The 23,860-nt window shown below is 43.8% G+C and overlaps 1 protein-coding gene across 1 annotated transcript in view; it reads right to left on the bottom strand.

The window, feature by feature from the left end:
• The window catches only part of CACNA1B (calcium voltage-gated channel subunit alpha1 B), a 183,650-nt gene that overhangs the window by 52,632 nt on the left and 107,158 nt on the right, over positions 1-23,860 (bottom strand). The window contains exons 21-24 of the mRNA XM_021691077.1: positions 5,714-5,840; positions 3,179-3,308; positions 2,804-2,863; positions 1,621-1,727 (exon numbers count right to left, since the gene is read on the bottom strand). Coding sequence (XP_021546752.1) covers positions 1,621-1,727; positions 2,804-2,863; positions 3,179-3,308; positions 5,714-5,840 — 424 coding nt within the window. The remainder of the gene's footprint in view (positions 1-1,620; positions 1,728-2,803; positions 2,864-3,178; positions 3,309-5,713; positions 5,841-23,860) is intronic.

Below are 23,860 nucleotides of genomic sequence, written 5' to 3'. Positions count from 1 at the left end.
TAGAAGCAGTGGCTGAGGACTCAGGACTGGGGATCCTATTCCATCCTGCTCAGAGGTCACCTCCCTCCAAGTTCCCAAGGAGCCTGTGCATGGGGAGAGGGGACAGGGCCTCCAGTGGTCTTCTTTGGGCTGCTGCTCAGCTCTAGGGAAAGTGAGCTGTGAGGTCCAGGTAGGATCCGTGGGTTAAGGAGAGCTGGGGAGCCCCAGTCCCTTATATCTGCCCCAAGACCCAGCCAGGGCCTACATTCCAGAACCAGATCAAACTCCCTCTGAAACACCCAGCCTCCAGACCACCGTGTCAGGTGTTTCTATCACCCCAGCATTCTGGACACCTGCCCCCAAACCAGGTTCTTCCAGCAGCCCTGTTGAGACCAGTACAGAGAGAAGAGGGGGCAGGGTGGGCGGGCAGACACCTGAGGGATGCAGAAGGGAGGGACACTGCTTTGGTTTTGCAGGGGAGGGCTCTCTGCAGGGACAGGCCTCAAGGTGGTCTGTGTTCTGTGTCTAGAGGCCTCATTTCTCGCTTGCCAGCTCAGTGCCTTTCTCCTGCTCTGAGGTCACCTGGCTGGACTGTACCCCTTCCCCTGTCTTACCCTTAAGCCCCTGACTGACACTTTATATACAAAGAAAACTGGTTAAGACCCCCAGAGAATATGCTGGGCATTGCAGGGAGGCAGTTGCAGAGAACAGAGAGAAGAAAGAGAGCCTCTTTGCCGGAGAAGAGACATGGGAAGGTACCTCAGGAAGGTACCAACATCCTGGCAGTCATGGTTACAGCAGCCCCCACCAAGAGCCCTCACTGCCCTCAGGGCCCAAATTCCTGGCCTCCAGCACTCACTTGGGGCACCTCCCCAGACCCAGCCCCCAACCCAGCCCCCAGAGGTGAGGCAGCAACGCATGGCCTGGGGACATGGCTCCTGGCAGCATGCACTCTGGAGAGTGGAGGAGGATGAGCGGAGGTGAGTCGTGCTGTTGAACGGCCCAAGAGGGGCCATGCTGGGCTATGATGTGGGGCAGTGTGAGGGGCAGAGGGAAGGCATTACCCCATGAAGCTCCTACCGAGAGTCCAGCAACAAAGAGACAAAGAGAAGAGAGTCAGTGAGGAGGCCTCGCCCTTCCCGAGTGCTCAGAGAAGATGCAGACACGTCCCTCGGATCTTCCTGATCTCTGGGTCTCCTCCGTAGCTCCACCCAAGCCCCCCACACCTGTCCCATGCCCACCACCATGCAGGGTCTGAGGGAGTCAATCCAGGCCCAGCCACAAGGGAGCTGAGTTTCGTCCCCTAGGGAGTCAGAGAAACCAAAGGTCTAATACTCCGACAGGGGAAGATAGCCACCAGCTCTGGCTGACCAAGCAGTGCAGCCGAGATCAGGGCAGGTAAGTTGTTCTGAAAGACCCAATAGGCAGGCACCAAACAAACCAGAGGCCTGCTCACCCAATGTCAGAACCACAAGCCGTGGCAGGGACAAGTGGGCCTTGAGATGCTCTCAACCCCATACAGCCCAGCCCCAAGTAGACAGCCCATGGAGGCCAGTGGGGCCCCCTCCTTCCCTTACCCCCACACCCACCACAGCTCTGGGACTGCAGCCCAGTCAGACCCAGAGCAGACATGGTACTTACGAGAAGGCAAATGCCACCAGGGCCCCACTGACCACGATGAAGTCCAGAATATTCCATAAGTCCCGGAAGTAGGCCCCAGGGTGTAGGAGCAGTCCCAAATCAATCATCTTCAGGGGAGAAACACATATTAGATGCTGACTATTTCAGAAAGAAAAGCAGGGCCAGGCCCCAGACTCATGGGGTTGGGGGGAAGGATGCCACTCAGATCACATCCTCTGAGGGCCTCAGTGGGCCTTCAAACCTCAATGCCATTGATCCAAATATCCCTACATGGTCATGACTGGCTGAGATCTTGTCTGGGCTCCCAAATCCCCTGGAGAACCGCCCCCCCTTGCTGGGCTGCAAGCATACACCACGCCAGGAAGCTCACGCCCTGCCCAGACCCTCAGAGGGTCAGCTCTCTGAAGCAGGAGGAAGAGCTGGTGGGGTTCACAAGGACCTGGCTCTGCCATCCCTAAAGCTGTGATTTCTGGCAAGCACCTTAATGTCTCCAAGCCTCAGCTTCCATGTCTATAAAATGGGATGACCAAAAAAAAAAAAAAAAAACCTCTCCCATGAGTTTGCAAGAGGAAGTGAAGAAGCAGAGGTGATAGACAGACGCACGCGCACACACGGAAGTCACCAGGCCACGGGCACATCCTAAGCTGCCCTGTAGTCAAAGACGGCACACGTGTGTGCGCACACGCACACGGCCACTTGTCAGTGATAAAGGAGCAGTGCCCGTCAGTCCTCAGAGACAGAGCGACCGCGATGAAATGGTCTGTAGCCTAACATGAAGCACTACAGCTCTTTAAAACTAAAGTCTTCAGCGCCCACGCGCCATGATGTTTGGGTGCTGGGGCCCTCGCTCTTCCCAGCTTGACATCACGAGACAATCCTGAGGGTGGGCTGAGCCCACACTTGCACATTCCCGGAAGCCTGTAACCCTTGGTTAGCGGGATGGCAGAGGCAGGAACAGCACTGGGGTGCTCTCCCAAAGCCGGTGTAACACTGTGGTGAATCTCTGGTGAACTGGCCTCTGCCCTCCGCAACACACATCAGCACACTCGTGTGCACGCATTCTCTCACTGAGCACACACCCAGGGCACACCCACCACATGCCCTCATCAGAGGCTACAGGTCCCGGTCCGTGTCAGTCATGAGGGAGGATGAGTGGAGCCACCAGGGCAACCACGTATCTCACCTTGATCACCATCTCAAAGGTGAAGACGCCTGTGAAAATGTAGTCCATGTACTTCAGAGCCTAGAACCAACAGGAAGGTTACTGTCAAAGGCTGGGCCGACAGCTTGAGCCTGGACAATTTCAGCAGCATCATGCTTTTCCTCCGGGCCTCTGAACAGACAACCCCTTGGCAAGTGTGCCTGTGGGCCAAGCCCTAGCCCCCCACGGGCCCCGGCAGCGGCCCTGGCCCCAGGCACATGCCCACTCTCCGTCTGCAACTCAGGGCTGGGCCAGGAGGCACCCGCAGACCTTCATCCCCACATCCCACACCTCCAGAGGGAGCAGACAGGACCCTGGCACGGCCCAGCCCCTCCACCACCTGAGGGCCGTGCTCACGTTGTTCCTGGGCGAGTCTGTCCGCACTGGATCCTCGGCAGCCAGGGCAATGCTGCTCAGGGCGATGACCACGAGAATGACCATCTCAAAGTACCGCATGGTCACGATATAATGGCAGAAGCGGCGGAGCCTGCAGGGCAAAGCACAGATCGCCCGAGGCCCACCGATGAGCTGGGCTGGACCCCCCACCGGAGCGCATGCCTGGCCTCTCCCTGCGGAAGGCGTCACACCAGAACCAAGTTCTACTGAGTGTCCCTGTGGCTGGGAGACGGCGGCCAGGTGACCAATGGTGCCTCAGATTCTCGAGCGGGTGTCCCAGGAAGAGGGGTGGGAAGGCTGCAGAAACCCACAGCAGGGGTCAGCCCACGCATTCACCTCCTGTGTGTGTGGACGGCGGTGCCCTCTGCAGATTTACAAAGGCTGTAGGTGGGGCGGAGGGGGTCCCGGGAGGGCTGCTCAGAGAGGACAAGGCTGAACACCAGCACTCCTGTGGACAGCAGACCTCTCTGGAGAGCTCAGGAAACTTCTCTGGGTCTGTGCTGGCCCAGCTTGTCTGAGTCCCCAGAGCTGCGTGTGTCACCTGCCTCCCTGCAGCACCAGGCAGCATTACTGACCACTATTCTGTTCTGTTCGTGCACCTGTCAGACACCGGGGCCCAGTGGTGGACAGGGCACCAGAAAACAGTGTGGACATACACCAACAGGAGGCCCTCAGATGCTCACAAATGCTCCAGCACAGCAGCAGGGACCAGGAGGTCTGCGAAGAACCCTCGGGGGGGGCGGTGAAGCTGGTCCCAGGTGACAAGGAGGGGCAGCCACAGAACCAGCACACAGGCAGCGCGGGGACAGACCCGCGTCTCACCTCTGCGACCCGCGCCTCTCTCACCACCACTGCTCTACTCTTAGGGTCTTGGGTCTGAAGGGACCTTCCACCTCCCAGCCACACCCACCCACCTCTCTCTCTGCCTTGCAGGGACTACTATGCTCTCCTCTTCGCCATGACCACTGCCATACTCCGGCCTCCATGCCAACCAGAGCCACCCTTCCCAGGCCCCTGGTGAGCTCCTGGCACGCTTTCCTCTGTACAGACACAGCTCTCCTCCTTCCTCCAGGACACTCCGTCTCTGTGTCTTTCCTTCTGCATCTCAGGACTGAGCATCTACCCTCAGCTCTACCCCTAGCCAGGTGAGTCCACCTGGCCATGAGACATCCACTAGCTGCCCCTACTCTGCAGGGTCTGCACTCGCCTGCCCCCAGCTCAGTGGGGCCCCAGCTGTCATGCAGAAACTCTGGGTGTCATCCCTGACATCTCCTTCCCCTTCCACATCTAATTTATCAAGTTCCCTAGATTCTCTCCAAAATGTCTTCCCAAGCATTTCACTCCCAAACCTCCCCACATGACCACCATCATCAGACCTCGACCATCTCTTCCTGAAAACCATGACCACCTACTAAGCTCTGTGCAAGGACTCTGCTGAAGTACGGCCTGACAGTGTCCCCACTGACCCCCAGCTGCCTACAACCTCTCTGCTCCCTCCTTCACACGTCAGTGCTCACAGGCAAGGGCCACACTCCCTAGCGGAGCAGAGTAAGCTCCCAGGAAATGTGTGCTGAGTGAAAGCGTGAAGAGAGGGAGGGAGTGGAGGCTGGGTAGAGAGCCTGCAGGCTTGGAGGGACGGGGACGCAGGGCACAGCCTGACTCCATCGGATCTTGCTGCCCTCTGCCCCCCTGCTCTACCACACTGGCCTCGATCCACACACTTTGCTCTATCTGTTGCCACTGCCAGGGATGGTCTCCCTCCCCTTCCTCACCAATCTCACCTCCCACTGACACCCAACCTGCCCTTCCCACCCTAACATTCGCACCCCCGGCAGCTTTGTGCTTCCTCTTAGTACTTCCCACCATGTGATGTCTTAGGCCCCTTACTTATTTGTCTGGTTTGCTGTCTGTCTCTCCTACTTGCCCAGAAGCTTATCAAGGACAGGGGTCCTTGTTTGTTCTGCTCCTTACTCTGTATTCCCAGCACCTAAAATGCTGTTAGTATGTAAGTACTGGGTGACCCAATGCAGTAGATGGACTGATGAGTGGATGAGAAATGCTGGTGACTTCATGATAAACAGAGGGGAGAAAATGGGCAGACATGTGAGTGAACGTGGTACACAGATGCATGCACGCGTGGACAGTGGGCATGATGGAAGGTGGACACATGTGGGACATAAACTGGGTGCGTGTGTGAGGCGATGAACAGTCACTGCAGTGGGGGGTAGTGGCTCTGGGGCTGACTGTGGGTTCAAACCCCAGCTCTACCACTAGGGCTGACTGGCTGTGTGTCTGTGGACAGGCCATGGACCTTCCCTGTGGCTCTGTGTCCTCATCTGTAGGGAGTGCTTGCAGATTGCTGTGATGATCAGGACATTAAAGTGCACAGAATCAGTGCCTGCCAGGTCACGTCTAGCATACGCTGCTACCATGCACATGGACCACGGCCACAGACATGGGATAGGCACACAGCCTGGGCAGGCGAAGGAGACTCACAGGTTGGTGGGGCTTAAACAGAACATGGAGCTGTATGGGACGATGGGTCGCGGGCCACTCCTCATCACATCATCAGCTTCCACCTCCTTCTTCCCCTCAGCTTGGCTTTCCAGGTCCACGTTACCACCTACAAGGACACAGGGCCACCAAGTTAGAGGTGTGGTGCACGTGAAGCCCGCATCACCCAGGTCTTACCCAAACAACAGACACAGTCCCAGCCCCAACCCCAACCCCACCGGCCTTCAGGGACCCAGCCAGGGAAGGGCGTGTGGCTAAGAACAGAGCTTCACATGAGACTCCCTCCAATCGTGGACAGATCACGACTGAGGACTGAGCCAGCACTGGAGGCCCTTCCTCACCTCTCACTGCACAAGGGTCAGGGCAGGGGCAGCACCAGGCCCTGTGCGGCTGGCTGTGGGCCTCTGCCTCCACTAGGGGCCGCTGGTGTAGATGTTCTACTGACACCCAAGTCCCCCCCCCCCCCCCCCCCCCGCCCCCGCCCCCTCCACCGCCGGCCCCAGAGACCAGCGCCAGCAGGCTCCCCCGCCTGGTTCAGGAATCAGTGCCTCCTTGAGAAAAGTCACCAATGCCCCACTGCTTCTGCAGGGATCGCGGGACCGCAGGACAGGGAGGGGCAGGGGCCAGCCCTGGACACTCTTCTGAACCTGAGAATCCAGGTGGACCCTGCCTGGGATTCTCTCCTTCAGGACCCTGGCAAAGGTCTGCAGAGCCAGGGCGGTGACCCAGGGAGAACTTCAGCAGAGCCCACATCTCGTATGGGCTCCTGCTCGGCTCCTCACTGCTCATTCCCCTGTCCCTAAGCCCCCACCCTTTGCTTTCCCACTAATCAAACTACCCAGGGTTAAGATGTCTTGTTAAGTAGATTCTCTTAGGTAGATTCTTGTTCTTGTTAAGTAGATTCTGGTGTCTGTGCGTAGTGTTTTTCTCACAGTGACTTTTCATTTTTCACTATCCCAAAGTATGTTTCCATTCTTGTGGGTTAACAGAGTTCCCGAGACCTCGGGGATGCCCGGGAACACAGGCCAGTGACTTGGAGCCAATGCCTACTACTGTACCTCATTTTTACTTCTTACAAGAAACATAAACGTAAAGAGGATGTTAAAAGGCAGAAGAAACGAGGGTAGTTATCCCCAGAGCCTGTGTGGCCGCCAATCCCAGAGAGGACAGCTAGCCTGAGAAGAAGCCCTGGGTGCACATGGAAGAGCTCATAGCAACAGCAGGAGCTCCCTGCTGACGGTGTCATTATATAATCTTCTCAGAGAGCAGTTTGGCAATAAAGTCCTAAAAAATTCTATTTAATCTGTAACCTGTATTCACAAAGGTGTTTGTTGTAAGTTCCTCTACAATAACAAAAAAATTACAAAATGTACAGTCATAGAAAAAAGACTAAGTATGCAATATTCACATGATTCACCATACTACAGATATTAAAAATGCCTACAAATAGTTTCAATGACAAAAGAAGCTTAGGATATTATAAGTTAAAAAAAAAAAAAGGCTGCATACTTGTACATCCCAGATGAGCTCAACTCCAAAACAATAATATATGTGGGGAGAGAAATAACACCAAAACAATAATAATAATTGTGGTGATCTCTAAATAGCTGACAGTAATTTTAATTCCCTTCACTATACTTTTAACACTTGAAAAAATTTTCCATGATGAGCATGCATTATTTTTAAATTAAGAAACATTTATTATTTTAAAACCACAGCTTTTCTTTTCAGACTCCTTCACAATAACAATAAGGCAGGACCAATATGGACTCAATGAAGAATTTTGCTGCTCAAAATAAGTGGAACAAAGATGCCAGAAACTGGATGGAAATACTCCTCCTGAAATAGACTTACAGCAACAACAAAAGTCATCAATTAAGTCAAAGCAGACCAAGAAAAACAGGAGAGGATCAAAATGGACTAACTAAGTTCATTGTTAGAAGCAGGTTACTAAAAAAACAAAAGACTTGACAGTAACAAAAATTAAATCATGAAACAGGACACTGCATCCAGCAAAATGGCCAGATACAGAGCAAGGATGAAGAGAACACTCACGAGAAACAACCACATGCTGGACGTGGTCCAAGCGCTTTTTGCCTCATAACAGCACTCACCAGCTTCTGCCATCACCTCTCTGTTCTAGATGAAGACCTGAGACATTACCTCGTGGGGAAACGATCTACCAAGGCCGGGATAGGGTCCTGAGCCTTGGGCTCACTACAATTTAGGGAGCTACATGAGGGTTCCTACTAAGCTGCTCTCTTCAAAGAGAGCTAAAGTGAGCCCAGACTGGTAGTGCCCTGGGCTTCCGGGAAAGCAGATGGAATGACACAGCATCCCTCATCTGGTCCTACAGATTGGGCAGCCCATCTCAACTTGAAGAGAATTTCAGCCCTACAGACATCCATGCTACAGAAAGAATTTCTCTCCTATACATTCAGAAGAGCACTAGCTATATGCCACCCTTGAGAGAACGGAAAAAGCAGTCCATCAATTCATTTTCTATAGGGCTTCATTATCTCACAAAACCCCAGCCAAGAAATGGTGGATTAAGGTCAGTCATATATGAACTCAAAATAAAAAATATCACCAAACAGACCAGGAAGCAAGGTCACCATGAATGAAAGACAGCAGAAATAAGTAATTGGTTTACACCCCCCACAGGCTTCAGATACAAGAATTAAAAAGAAAAAAATTTAGATGGAGAATATAAAGTAGCTAAATGTAAATATGTAAATCAATAAAAAATTAATCTTAAAGAAATGAACGAACAATAGAAGTCTATAAAATTAACCCAGCATTTCCATGACCTGTGACAGAGAAACTTAAAATGGACTCATCCTTCCACTGAAAACAACCATAAAAACTGAACAAAATATATAATGTAAGTGTTTAAAGGCACAACAAGTCACAATCCTTGGAGGAAGGGAAGCACAGAGGTGACCCCATATTCCCCCAAGATTTTCCCCTAAGGCCATGTACCTATTTGTAGTGCAAGGAAACAGAACCCAGTAGAAAGCAACACTCTTACAGGGAGGAAGAGAAAAAGACTGGAGTTTGGGAACGACAAAGTGTCTGGGAATGAGGGGCAAAATCCCCGAGTGAAGTGCAGGGGAGACGTGAGTCACTCCACCAGCCCCAGTTAATCACCCCCCCCCCCCGCCCCTGCTGCATATGTGCAAGAGGAGTCTGGCCTCCACTGGAGGAAAACGCCCTGAAGGAAGCTCGTGTCAAAGAAGAGGGCAAGGCTGAAGGCTTGATGCCAGATGTCAGTGCCAACAGAGATTTAATTCTGCTGGCACTCAATTTTATTAGGGTTGTTCCTGTTTGTGTTAGTGTTCTAGTTACAGAGTTGCACAGATGTGGAATCACTGCCCTTTACCCTACTATAAGGCCTATTATTTCCAGGGCATGGCATTTTCAGGAATGCACACATCATGTTGTAGCAGGAATGTCTGTAGTTAAGAAAGACAGAAAATGATATTAATCAGAAACTCAAGAAATAATAAGTGTTGGGGAGGATGTGGAGAGAAAGGAACCCTCTTGCACTGTTGGTAGGAATGCAAACTGGTGCAGCCACTGTGGAAAACAGTATGGAGCTTCCGCAAAAAAATTAAAAATAGAATTACCACATGATCCAGTGATTCCACTACTGAGTATTTACCCAAAGAATAGGAAAACACTAATCAAAAAGATACATGCACCACTGTGTTTACTGCAGCATTATTTACAATAGCCAAAATATGGAAGCAACACACGTATGCAGTGATAGATGAATGGATAAAGAAGATGTGGTATATACATATATATATATATATACAATAGAATATTACTCAGTATTAAAAAGAATGAAATCTTGCCATTTGCAACAATATGGATGGATATAGAGAGTATTATGCTAAGTGAAATAAGTAAATCCAAGAAAGACAAATACCACATGATTTCATTCATATGTAGAATTTAAGAAACAAAACATTTGAACAAACAAATTAAAAAGAGACAAACAAAAAAACAGACACTTATATACAGAGAAGAAACTGCTGGTTGCCAAAGGGGAGGTAGGTGGGGGAACGTGTGAAATAGGTGAAGGCGATCAAGAGTCCACTTATCATGAGGAGAACTGAGTGATGTATAGAATTGCTGAATCAGGGCCACCTGGGTGGCTCAGTCAGTGAAGCGTCTGCCTTCGGCTCAGGTCATGATCTCAGGGTCCTGGGATCAAGCCCCACATCGGGCTCCCTGCTCAGCGGGGAGTCTGCTTCTCTCTCTCCCTCTGCCTCTACCCACCCCTGCTCATGCTCTCTCTCTTTCCTCTCAAATAAATAAAAAGAGAAATCTTAAAAAAAAAAAAAAAGAATTGCTGAATCACTATATTGTACACCTGAAACTAATATAACACTGCATGTTAATTATACTGCAATGAAAAAAGAAATAAAATGATATAAAAAAATATCTAAGATGCAATATAAAAAGGAAAGCCAAGAAACTGATAAATCTAAATAAACATGATCTCTATAAAGTCAAAACAATAGGGGCGCCTGGGTGGCTCAGGTGGTTAAGCGACTGCCTTCGGCTCAGGTCATGATCCTGGAGTCCCGGGATCGAGTCCCGCATCGGGCTCCCTGCTCGGCGGGGAGTCTGCTTCTCCCTCTGACCCTCCCCCCTCTCATGCTCTCTCTCTCTCTCATTCTCTCTCTCAAATAAATAAATAAAATCTTTTAAAAAAAAGTCAAAACAATAATAATAACTACTTTGTAAGGTTAGAAAAGGGACTACAATGCTGTCCTACGAAGGAAGTTGGGAGAAATGTGATTGCAACAGGTGCATAGCCTTGCTCAAAGGGGAACTTAGAGTAAAAAATAACTACAGACTTTGTTACGCATGCACAATAGCCATTATAAGGGTAACCACTAAAAAAAAATAAAACAAACAGAAATAGAGTTCATAGCTTTTAAACTAGTAGAGGGAAAAATGTGATACGTAAGCAAATAAACAACCAATTATTCAATATTTCTAAAAGGAAGCAAAGAAGAAAAAAAGCATAGGAAAAATGGAAAAAATGTCACAATCTAAAATGGATGAAGCAGTAAAAAGGTAAAATAAAACAGATGAAGCAAGTCCAAGTAAACTAATACAATAAATACAAGTCCACTCAACCTGGTTGTTAGCTGACATAGATTATTCAGCTGGATTTTTAAAACATACAGTTATCTGCAGTTTCCAAGAGACACGCCTAAAATATAAGGCCACATAAAGGGTGCAAGTCAAATGATGGAAAAAGATACAGCTGCCAAATGTTTCTTTTTTTTAAAAAAAAAGAAGAAGTTCAGTACTCTATCCGCATCAGAAAAATACACTTTAAGAAAAAATCATTATTAGAGTGACAGAGGGTCAGTACAAGAGGACAAGAGGCTCAGACCTTGTGAGACGTAAGGGTTCACACACATATAAAAAACCCCAAATACAGAAATCAATATACATCTTCATAGAAGTTTTGGGTTTTTTAATGAAGAAATAAAACAAAAATCCCCACAAAAGAGGTTCAGAAACATACATATACAGCAGTACTTGGTCATCTGTTAAGACTGTTTTCTATAATGAGCTGCATGTTTCAAACTATTCGAAGAACTGACAAGTCTAAAAAAAGAAAGATTTCAATGCACCTCACTCAATTATCAATGGCTCAGTCAGTCAAAATATTAGTGAATATACAGCATACTTAGCAATACAACTAAAAACTTGATTTAGCAAATATAAAAAGACCAGTGATTAACTGAACATAATAAAAAAATAAATAAAATTTTTTAAAAAGGCCAGTGTTCCCCAAATTAGAGAAAACATATTCCTCTTTTCTTTTTCAAAGATGTATTTATTTATTTGAGAGAGAGAGAAAGCATGAGTGAGAGGGGCAAATGGAGAGGGAAAGAGAATCTCAAGCAGACTCCACACCAAGTGCAGAATCTGACATGGGGCTTGATCTCACACCTCTGAGATCACAACCTGAGCTGAAATGAAGAGTTGGAAGCTTAACTGATTGCACCACTCAGGTACCTCAAAAACATATTCCTCTTAAGCACATGTGGAAACATTTACAAAAGTTGACCATGTGCCAAGCCATAAAGAAATTATAAATATATCTCAAAGGAAACCATCATACAGGTCATGTTCTCTAACCACAGTGCAATTAAGTTAGAAATTAAGGCAGTAATCAGAAACAAAAAGATTAATTAAGATTTAAATTTTTTTATTGGAAATTAAAAAACAGACTTTAAAGAGTTCGGGGCGCCTGGGTGGCTCAGTCGTTAAGCGTCTGCCTTCGGCTCAGGTCATGATCCCAGGGTCCTGGGATCGAGCCCCGCATCGGGCTCCCTGCTCGGCGGGAAGCCTGCTTCTCCCTCTCCCACTCCCCCTGCTTGTGTTCCCTCTCTCACTGTGTCTCTCTCTGTCAAACAAATAAAATCTTTAAAAAAAAAAAAAAAGAGTTCATCGGTCAAAAATTATGTATTTATAGGCAGTATAACTGTGTCTACATAGAAAACAAAATAATCTACAGAGAAATTATTTAGGGTAACAAGAAAGTTTACTTGGCAACTCTGACTGCAAACAAACCCAACATACTTAAAAATACAATTTTTTAAACAATATCACTTAAAAAACAGAACAAGCAACATAACAAAGACAAAAAAAGGAATTTTAGGGCAGTGAAACTACTCTCTTTGATACTATAAAGGTAGATGTACGTCATTATTATATTTGTCCAAACCCTTACAACATAAAACACCAAGAGTGAACTCCAATATAATCTATGAACTTTGGGTGTAGGCTCATTGACTGTAACAAATATATCACTTTAGTGGGGGGGTTGCTTATAGCAAGGGAGGTTGTATATGTGCATGGGCAGTGAGTATATAGCAAATCTACACTTTCTGCTTAATTTTACTGTGAACCCAAAACTGCTCTTAAAAAAACCCAAAAAGATAAACTGTTTGTATAAGGGGAAAGAGATATAAATACAAAATCAAAGAAGATAAAAATCCTATAATCTTACATTTGAATGACAAATGCCAAAAGAATACATGATATGTTCTTCTCTTTAAAAAAGAAAAAAAGTACAACATCCATTCATGTTGTCCATCCCTCAACAAAGTAGGTTTTAGAGGGAACATACCTCAACATAATAAAGGCCTTGTATGAAAAACCCACAGCTAACATCATATTCAATGGGGAAAGCTGAGAGCTATTCCCCTAAGATCAGGAACAAGACAAGATGTCCACTCTCACCACTTTTATTCAACACAGTACTGGAAGTCCTAGCCACAGCAATCAGACAAGAAAAAGAAATAAAAGGCATCCAAATGGGTAACAAAGGAGTAAAACTTTCACTATTTGCAGATGACATGATACCCTAAAGAGAAAACCCCAAAGACTCCACCAAAAAACTATTAGAACTGATAAATGAATTCAGTAAAGTTGCAGGATACAAAATCCACATATAGAAATCTGTTGCATTTCTATACAGTACTAATGAAATATCAGAAAGAGAAATTAAGAAACTAATCTCATTTACAATTGCACCAAAAGTAATGAAATAAACTTAACCAAAGAGGAAAGACCTGTACTCTGAAAACTATAAAACACTAATGAAAGGAATCTAAGATGACATAAATAAATGGAGGGATATTCCATGCTCACGGATTGGAAGAACAAATACTGCTAAAATGTCCATATTACCCAAAGCAATCTCCAGATTTAATGCAATCTCTATCAAAATACAAAGAGCATTTTTCACAGAATTAGAACAAATAATCCTAAAATTTGTATGGAACTAAAAAAGTCCTTAATAGCCAAAGCAACCTTGAAAAAGAAGGACGAAGCTGGAGGTATTACAATCCCAGATTTCAAGATATACTACAAAGCTGTAGTAATCAAAATAGTATGGTATTGCCACAAAAACAGACACAAAAATTAAAAGAACAAAACAGAAAACCCCAAAATAAACCCATGTTTATATGGTCAATTAATCTATGACAAAGGAGGCAAGACCATGCAATGGGAAAAAATCTCTTCAACAAATGGTGTTGGGGTGTCTGCCTTTGGCTCAGGTTATGATCCTGGGGTCCTGGGATGGAGCCCCATGTCGGCATTCCTGCTCAGTGTGGAGCCTACTTCTCCTTCTCCCTCTACTCCTCCGCCCTGCTTGCTCTCTCTCTGCTGCCCTCGCTCTCTCTCAAAATAAATAAAAATTTTTAAAAAATGGTATTGGGCACACTGGACAGCTACATGCAAAAGAATGAACCTGGACCATTATCTTACACCATACACAAAAATAAACTCAAAGTGGATTAAAAGACCTAAATGTGAGGCCTGAAACCATAAAAATCCTAAAAGAGAGAAAAGGCAGTAATTTCTCTGATATCGGCTATAGCAACATTTTTCTAGATAAGTCTCCTGAGACAAGGGAAACAAAAGCATATTAAACTACTGGGACTTCATCACAATAAAAAGCTTTTGAACAGTGAAGGAAACATTCAACAACAACAAAAAAGGACAACCTACTGAATGGGAAAAGATATTTGCAAATGACATATCCAATAAAGGGCTAGTATCCAAAATATATAAAGAACTTATACAAGTCAACACCAAAAAAACCCAAATAATCCAATTAAAAAATGGGCAGAAGACATAAACATTTTCCCAAAGAAGACATACAGATGGCCAACGGACACACGAAAAGATGCTCAACATCACTAATCATCAGGGAAATGGAAGTCAAAACCGTGATGAGATATTACCTCAGACCTGTCAGAATGGCTAAAATCAAAAACACACAAACAAGTGTTGACAGGATGTAGAGAGAAAGGAACACTTGTGCACTATTGGATGCATGCAAACTGGTGCAGCTGCTGTGGAACCAGTATGGAGATTAACCAAAAAGCTAAAAATAGAATTACCACGTGATCCAGCCATTGCACTACTAGGTAGTCACCAAAGAATACAAAAACACTAACTCAAAAAGATACATGCAGGGGCGCCTGGGTGGCTCAGTCAGTTAAGTGTCCAACTCTTGATTTCGACTCAGGTCATGATCTCAGGGTGGTGAGATCGAGCCCTGCGTCAGGCTCCACACTCAGCAGGGAGTCTGCTTGAGATTCTCTCTCTCCCTCTGCCCCTCCTCACCACCACACGCATGCTCTCTCTCTCTCAAATAAAAAATAAATAAATCTTAAAAAAAAAGATACATGCACCCCTATGTTTATTGCAGCATTATTTACAATAGCCAAACTATGGAAGCAACCCAAGTGTCTATCAATAGATGAATGAATAAAGAAGATGTGATATATGGGATCACAATGGAATATTTCTCAGCCATAAAACAAAGAAATCTTGCCATTTAAACACCAGAGATGGATCTAGAGAGTATAATACTAAGTGAAATAAGTCAGAAGAAAACAAATACCACAGGATTTCACCCATATGTGGAACTGAATAAACAAAACAACAACAACAAAAAAACATGCAAAGAAAAAAAGAGACAGACTCTTCACTATAAAGAAAAAACTGGTGGTTACCACAGGGGAGGTGGGGTTGGGGATGGGTGACACAGGTGAGGGGATTAAGAGGACACTTACCATGATGAGCACTGAGTAATGCACAGAATTGTTGAATCACTATATTGCATACTTGAAGCTAATATAACACTGTACATTAATTATACTGGAATTTTTTTTTAAAGATTTTATTTATTTGACAGAGAGAGATAAAGCGAGAGGAGGAACACAAGCAGGGGGAGCGGGAGAGGGAGAGCAGGCTTCCCGCAGAGCAAGGAGCCCGATGCGGGGCTCGATCCCAGGACCCTGGGACCATGACCTGAGCCGAAGGCAGACGCTTAACGACTGAGCCACCCAGGCGCCCTTAATTATACTGGAATTTAAATAAGTTGGAAGCTTGGGGCGCCTGGGTGGCTCAGTCGGTTAAGCGACTGCCTTCAGCTCAGGTCATGATCTCAGGGTCCTGGGACTGAGCCCCGCATCGGGTTCCCTGCTCAAAGGGGAGCCTGCTTCTCCCTCTGCCTGCTATTCCACCTGCTTGTGCTCTCTCTCTTTCTCTGTCAAATAAAAAAAAATTTTTTTTTAAAAAGTAAGACTTAAAAACTTAAAAAAAAGTTGGAAGCAATAAAAACTCAGTAGCAACAACCACATTGCTAAATAAACACCATTTCTCATCAAAGGAGCCACAGTATCTCAGATCAGGTTCTACAGAAGCAGACCATAAGATGAGGGGCCATGTGCAAGTGACTGATTACTACCAGAATAAACTGGAAGGAAGTGAGGAAAACATAACAGGAAAGAGAAAACAGCCAAGCAAGAGTGCAACAGCAGGGTCAGGCTGCTCCCACAGGGACTCTGGGGTCTGAGTTAAACCTCAAAGTTATCCCAACCTGAAGCCACAGGGCTGGGCTTTCCTACTCTTTACACCACTCCTTCATTAGCTCTGGTCACCTGGGAGATGTATGTCCACTTCCTGTCCCCTCCCTTGGTGGTCAATGGCAGTCCTCCAGGAGGAGCTGAAGGTGAGACCACTGAAGTAAGAGGATGGAAATGTGTAGGAACAGCCAGTGTCCAGTACACAGGTCTTCTTGAAGAGATGGTGGACTCCATGTCTGGGGCAGAAAAGGTACATAATAATCCTGGAACACTTTGTTGTAGATGAAAACCAGAAAGCTATCAAAGACAACTTAGGCATGTGAGGTAAAAAAAAAAAAAAAAAAAAGCCAACTGTAAGGGGCTCCCACTGGTGAAAGATGGGACAATCTGAGCACCAAAAGTAATAGTGAGTTCCAAGAACTAAAGCACACCAAACACATTAAAATAAAAAAAGCTCATACTGATAATTCTCATAAATCTCTAATTGGCCATATTTGGAGTTTCTGGGCACCAATGCACTATTGTAAAGATCCATACATAGGGGCACCTAGGTGGCTCAGTTGGTTAAGCATCTGACTCTTTTTTTTTTTTTTAAGATTTTATTTATTTATTTGACAGAGAGAGACACAGCGAGAGAGGGAACACAAGCAGGGGGAGCGGGAGAGGGAGAAGCAGGCTTCCCATTGAGCAGGGAGCCCTATGCGGGGCTCGATCCCAGGACCCTGGATCATGACCATAGCCGAAGGCAGATGCTTAATGACTGAGCCACCCAGGCGCCCCAAGCATCTGATTCTTGATCTCAGCTCAGGTCTTGATCTCAGGGTTGTGAGTTCAAGCCCGCCACCTCAAATAAATAAAATCTTCAAAAATATATAAATAAATAAATACCCATACATAAAGGGACAGAATTAAGTATGTATCTTGCTTAATACAAATAGAAACTATATTCCAAATAGTTGATGAGGTAAGTTCTTCCTTATAGAAAAGGTAAAAATAATAAATGCATAAAGAATGACAGAATCATAAATTCACCATTGGGTGACACATAATGAAATAACAGACCTGGGTAACAAACATCAGTGTCTACTAAGACCTTCAGGGAAAAGCCTGGTAGAGAAACCACTGTAACAATAACCAGAAGGAAAACACTATGACACTAGATACTATGTATCTCCTGCTGTAAGGCAACAGAAGTGTAGGCCACCTATGAAGCTTCCCCAAAAGATGTTATCCTCTTGATTCCAATCAAGTCTCTGGATCTGTAGTTTACAAACAAGGGCAATTTTGCCTCCCAGGGACATTTGGTAACCTCTGGAGACATGTTCTACTTGTCCCAATCAGAGGCTGCCGCTGGCATCTGGAGGGTGAAGGCCAGAGATGCTGATGAACACCCTAAAACCACAGGTCTACCACCAACAACAAAACAAGGTTCAGAAGATCTGCCTTAGATCTAATTTCCATTTAACAGGAGATACTGAGGATAGAGGAATGTATTAAATGACACCATGATGCAATCAATCAAATGCAGAACGTGGGAAATCCTCCAGGACAAATGACATAGTTTCTTCAACAAAAAATGGTATGCATAAAATAAGAGAGGAGAAATTGTTATAGAGTAAAAGAGACACAGATCAAGCAACAGCAGATGAGTAAACCTTGTTTTGATCCTGATACTAACAAATCAATTGTAAAAAGTTATTTTTTAGATAACTGGTAAAATTTAAACTTGGGATAGATATTAATATTATTAAATTATTATCAATATTGCTGTGTATAACAACACTTTGTGGCTGTTACACCCTTAATTTTTAGAGATGCTTACAGACACAGTTAAACCTAAAACAATATACAAAAAGCATAGGGGGAAAAAAGGAGAAGATTCAAAGTGAAGATTATCAAAATGTGGATAACTGCTTAAGAGTAGGTGACAGAATATGAGGATTCATTATACTTGTGTCTCTACTTTCAATGCTTCAATTTTCCACAGTAAAAAAGTTTTCCTTTAAACAGACTGGAGAGAAGACAGAGCCACACAGAAGAATAATTTAGACTAACGGCTGGTTTCTCCACAAGAACGGCAGGAGGCAGAAAGACAGTGGAATGGTTGCACTATGGACAGAAAATAATTAACAAACTAGAATTCCATATAAAACAAAACTACTTTTTACTAACAATGGTAAAATAAAGATTTTTCAAGCAAATTGAGAAAAATTTCCACCATCAAACCTCACTAAAAGAAATCAGAAAAAATGTTGTTCAAACACAAGGGTGGAGGGAAGCCAAATGGATGATCCAAAATACAAGAATTGATGAAATATTAGAACGTACAATGATATCCACAGCAAAAAAAAAAAAACACACATAAAGAAACTTCTGCCATGTGGAAATTCAAAACTACGCTTATAAATAAGTCATGGATCAAATAAGAAATCATAACGAAACCTGGAAAAAGATTTAGAAGTATGAAAACTATGTGTTTGAAAACTTGTAAGACAACTAAAACCCTTCTTAGAGTAAAGGTTAAAGACTTAAACACATTAGCAAAGTAGAGGAGCTTAAATGCCAGGAGCTGAGTATCCAACTAATAACTGGGAAAAAGAATATTATGATGAAGACATAGAAAGTGGAAGAAAAAATAATAAATAAGAACAGAAATAAAACAGAAAACAGAGATACAATGGAGAAGATCAAGAAAGCCAAAAATTGAGACTACCAAAATTGATAGTCTATTTAACTTGACAAACATTTAGGGGGAAAAGGGGTTACCAAGGGAAGGAAAGAAGGAAGGAAATTAGAAATGTCGCAGTGACACAACTACAAATCCAGCAGAAACTAAAAAGATAAGAGGCTATCCCACAGATAATGGCAGTCACCTCTACTCAAGTTCTCCCTGTATCCTCTATAAACTACGCAGCCAGCAAGGAAAGGTAATAAAATAATCCACAGTCCAGACCTACAGCATACGGGAAATAAGAAGTACAAGGTTGAACTTACATATAAGTGAGGAAATGAACCCTGAAGCCTGCACACTCAGGCATCAAGCAGGGATTGTGTGGAGGAGGGAAAGGACAGCAGGGTGAAAGTGACGGTGGGACACGGACACACCATCAACAGGTACTCGTCCGTGGAAGAGGGGGCCCCACCCTAAGCAGAGGAATACTGAAATCCGAGCCCTGCTATTGGTGACTCTCAGGAAGTACGCGGGACTGACAACAGCAGCCTCAGAAAGACACTGATTCTGGAGGCAAAAGGCATACTTGGAAGGGAGAAGCACACTTCAGTTGCTTGGTGATGAAGGGAAAGAAAGAAACAAGTGGCTGCAGCCCAGGGTCCTCCAGAGATGGGGTGTCACCACCGAACTAGAACTGGACAGCACGCCCAACAAGGCACCGCTGAATAGAGACTGCATTTCACAGAACTGACAGAAAAGGGTGCTCTTGAACCAGAGAGCAAGAAGCCACCCAAGCCCCTCCCTCTTCTCCACAAAATCACATGTAATTACTGGTCTAGGAAAATTCAGCACACTTCCTCATTATCAGAAAATGGAACCCCACATTCCTACAAAGCTTCTACCAAAAGAAAACAAAGTAAGGATGAAACGTTTCAGCTAATAAAAATACTCCACAAAAAAACAACTGCAAAGCAGAGGAAAAGCAAACTACAACACAACTTTCTAACATGAATCAAATATAATTAAACCAGCAATTGCTAATAAGAAAAACCACCACAAGTAAGATTAAAAGCTCAAAATAAAAATGTATAGAAAACCAGGAGATGAGAGATGAGAGTTGACCAAACTCAGGAGAGACATTGAAAAAGAAATCCCCTGAGAAATGAAGTTAAAGAGAAAGACAACACTGCCTCAGAAACCACAAGGAGTCCAAGGGAAAACAGACATGACTGAAATTATAGCAAGATGAAAAGAAGACAGGGGTCAAATAAGCCATGAGGAAAAGTATGAAAGAGGGAATGAATTTTCAAAAGAATCAGAGAGAAAATGATATATAGAAGACAAAGTAGTTCAACATCTGTATAACTGGAACACCTGAAAAACAAAAGTAAAACAATGTAATAGAACTAACATTTAAGACTATAATCCCAGAATTTTTTCCTGAAAGGAAATAGCACCTGTCAATTGATTTTTGATTAAAATGCCAAAGAAATTCTATGAAAAAAGGATAATCTTTTCAGCAAGTGGCAGCGGAACAAATGCATGTCCATGCAGGGGGGAGGGAGGTAGGGGATAAGAAAATCTTCTACCCTAACCTCATGCTATATGTAAAAATTAACTCAAGACTTGAGCTCTTAGAAAGATCCATCCCACTAAGCACAACAGAAACCCCCTAGGCATCCTATATAAGGCAAACGTAAGATTCTGAAAGGTGGAGAGAATCCAGATCAGTTAGGGACCTTGGGGCCTGAGGAACAACACAGCAATAAGTTTTTCTTTTCTGGGTTTTCCTCTATGCCTCATCTAACCTTGGTGCAGGAGGAGCCAGCAGCCCAGAAATCTCAGCAGGCACATATTTTCAAAAGCCCCCCAAAAAGCCAGCTCTCCCTAATGACAAGACCAGGAAAGATGCAGCCTAGCAAGACAGGAAACTTATAGATTATATGTCTATATATTATATAGACAATAACCACTCTACTACAGCCAAACACCCCAGAAAAAACTGCAACTCTACCTTGGCTCATATAAGCAGAGACCAAGTCGAAAGTGCAGACTTCTATCCTCACTAGCCTGTAATGAGGTACCCCAAAGCCCCTGCCAGGGTGGAATCAGAGAGAGCCAAGTAGGGAGCAGAGATTTTCATCCTCACCCTGTGAGAACAGGACCCCCCAACCCATGTGATATCAGTAAAGATCACATGGGTAGTCTGAACTGCAATTTCTACCCAGAAATAATTAGGCATCCCTTCCTTTTACTTGCCAGAGTGAATCATAGTAGAAAGCCAGGACTTTACCACCACCCAGAGGCAATGAAGTCTACCCCCCACCCCCGTGTCAATGGAGGTCATGTGGGGAGCAGCAACAAGGCACTCCCACCTCTCGCAGATAGGGTGGTATCATGGAGCCCAGCAGGAACAAGGAGCCTGCCCCACTGGGTGTAGGTGTCAATGAAAGTCAAATGAGAAACCTGTGCTTTCACTTCATCTGTCAGTAATGAGGCAGCTCACCCACCCTCCCCCCTACTGGAGGGGTATCACAGTAGGCCTGCTAAAACAGAAGACTTCAGTAAAACTCAGAGGTTTAGAATATATTATTAAAATATCTAGGGTTCAATAAAAAATCACTTGTCACACCAAGAACCAGGAAAATGTTAATTTGAATGAGAAAAGACAATCAATAGACACCAAGATGATACAGATGTTAGAATTATCTGAAAATAATTTTAAAGCACCCATCATAAAAATGCTTCAGCAGACAATTAAAAACACACTTGAAACAAATGAAAAAATAGAAAATCTCAGCAAAGAAAGAGAAAATTATAGCAAATAAATAGAAGATATAAAGAATTAAATATAAATTTTAGAACTGAAAAATACAATAACTGAAATGAAAAACTCAATAGATGGGCTCAACAGCAGAATGGAAGGCACAGAGGAAAGAATCAGTGAACTGGAAGACAGAACAATAGAAATTACCCAATCGGAACAACAGAGAAAATAGACTGAAAAAAGTGAACAGAGCTTCAGGGACCTCTGGGACTAGGACAAAAGATCTACCACTCGTGTCCAGAGTCCTGGAAAGGAAAGAGAAAGAAGGCAGTGCTGAAGATGTATTCAAAGACAGAATGGATGAAAAAATTTCCAAATTTGGCAAAAAGACACAAACCTACAAATTCAAGAAGCTGAGCAAATCCCAAACACAATAAATCTAAAGAAACCCATGCCAAAATACATCATAATCAAACTTCTGAAATATAAAGACAAAGAAAAAATCTTGAAAGCAGCAAGAGAGAAACAACAGCTTACCTATAGGAAGAAAACAATTCGAATGACAGTGGATTTCTCATCAGAAACCATGGAGGTCAGAAGGAAGAGGCACACGTTTTTTTCAAGTGCTGAAAAAAAAAGAACTGTCAACCCAGAATTCACACCCAGTGAAAACATCCTTCAGGAATGAAGGGAAAATCCAGACACCCTCAGAGGAAGGAAAACTTAGAGAACTTGTCACCTGCAGACCTGCCCTAAAAGAAATACTAAGGAAGCCCCTCTAAACAGAAAGTAAATCATGAAAGAAGAAATACTGGAATATCAGGAAAGAAGAAAGAACAAGAGAAGAAGTAAAAGTATGGATAAATACAAAACACTTTCCTTCTCCTCTTGAGTTTTCCACATTATGTTTGACGTTGAAACAAAAATTATGACACACACTGATGTGGTTCTAAATATATGTAGAGGAAATAATTATGACATTTATACATAGGAAGGAAAAAGAGAGATAAACCTATTATATTTCACTTAAACTGGGAAAGTAACAACCCCAGTAGACTGTGATAAGTTATATATAATGTCATACCTAGAGCAACCATTAAAAAAAAATACAAAGAGATTCACTCAGAAGTACTACAGATAAATCAAAGTGAAATTCTAAAATACATACAAGTAACCCACAGAAGGGCAAAAAAAAAAAAAAAAGAAACTAGAGAAATAAAAAAACAGAAAGAATAAACAAAAATTAAACAGCGGACTTGTTATAACATATACAATTACATCAAATGTAAATGGTCTGAATATGCCAAATAAAAAACAGAACTGAAAAAGTGGATTAAAAACATGACCCACTCATATGCTGTCTATAAGAAACTAACTTAAAATATAACCATATAGCTAGTTTGAAAGTAAAAAGTGAAAAAGATATACCATGCAAATATTAATCAAAATAAAGTAGGAGTAGGTATATTCATATCAAATAAAGTAGGCATCAGAGCAAAGAAAATTATCAGGTACAGAAAGACACATTACACAATGATAAAAGAGTCAACCTTTCAAGAAGACAGCAATTCTAAATGTGTACATAATCAACAAGAGTGATGCAAAATATATGAAGCAAAACCGTATAGAACTAAAAGAAGACACAGACAAATCCACATTTATAGTTGAAGACTTGAACACCCCTTTCCCAGCAACTGACAGATCTAGACAGAAAATCAGCAAGCGCACAGAACTCAACACCATCCACCAACAGGATCTAATTGACACCTATAGAAGGCCTGACCCCCAGCAACAGCTGCATACCTTTTTTTCAAGCACCCATAGAACATATACCAAGATATGCCATATCCTGGGCCATAAAACAAGCCTTAACAAATTTAAAAGAATTAAAATCATGCAAAGTATGTTAACTGACCACAAAATAATCAAACTAGAAGTCAGTAACAGAAAGATATTAGGAAAATCTCCAAACACTTGGAAACTAAACCACACACTTCTAAATAATCCATGAATCAAAGAGGAAGTCTCAAGGGAAATTTTTTAAATGGAATTGAATGAAAATGAAAATATATAAAAATCTGTGGGACACAGATAAAGCAGTACTAAAAAGAAAATTTATAGCACTAAATGTTTACATTACAAAAGAGGAAAAGACTCAAATCAAAAATTTAAGCTCCCACCTCAAGAAACTAAAAAAGGGCAAAATAAACCCAAAGCAACAGAAAGAAGAAAATAATAGAGCAGAAATAAAATGCAATTGTAAATAG

This window comes from Neomonachus schauinslandi, chromosome 13, assembly GCF_002201575.2.
Source record: "Neomonachus schauinslandi chromosome 13, ASM220157v2, whole genome shotgun sequence".
Classification (NCBI taxonomy): Eukaryota; Metazoa; Chordata; class Mammalia; order Carnivora; family Phocidae; genus Neomonachus; species Neomonachus schauinslandi.
The sequence above is the reverse complement of the archived record's forward strand: the minus strand, read 5'-3'. Positions and strand labels throughout refer to the sequence as shown.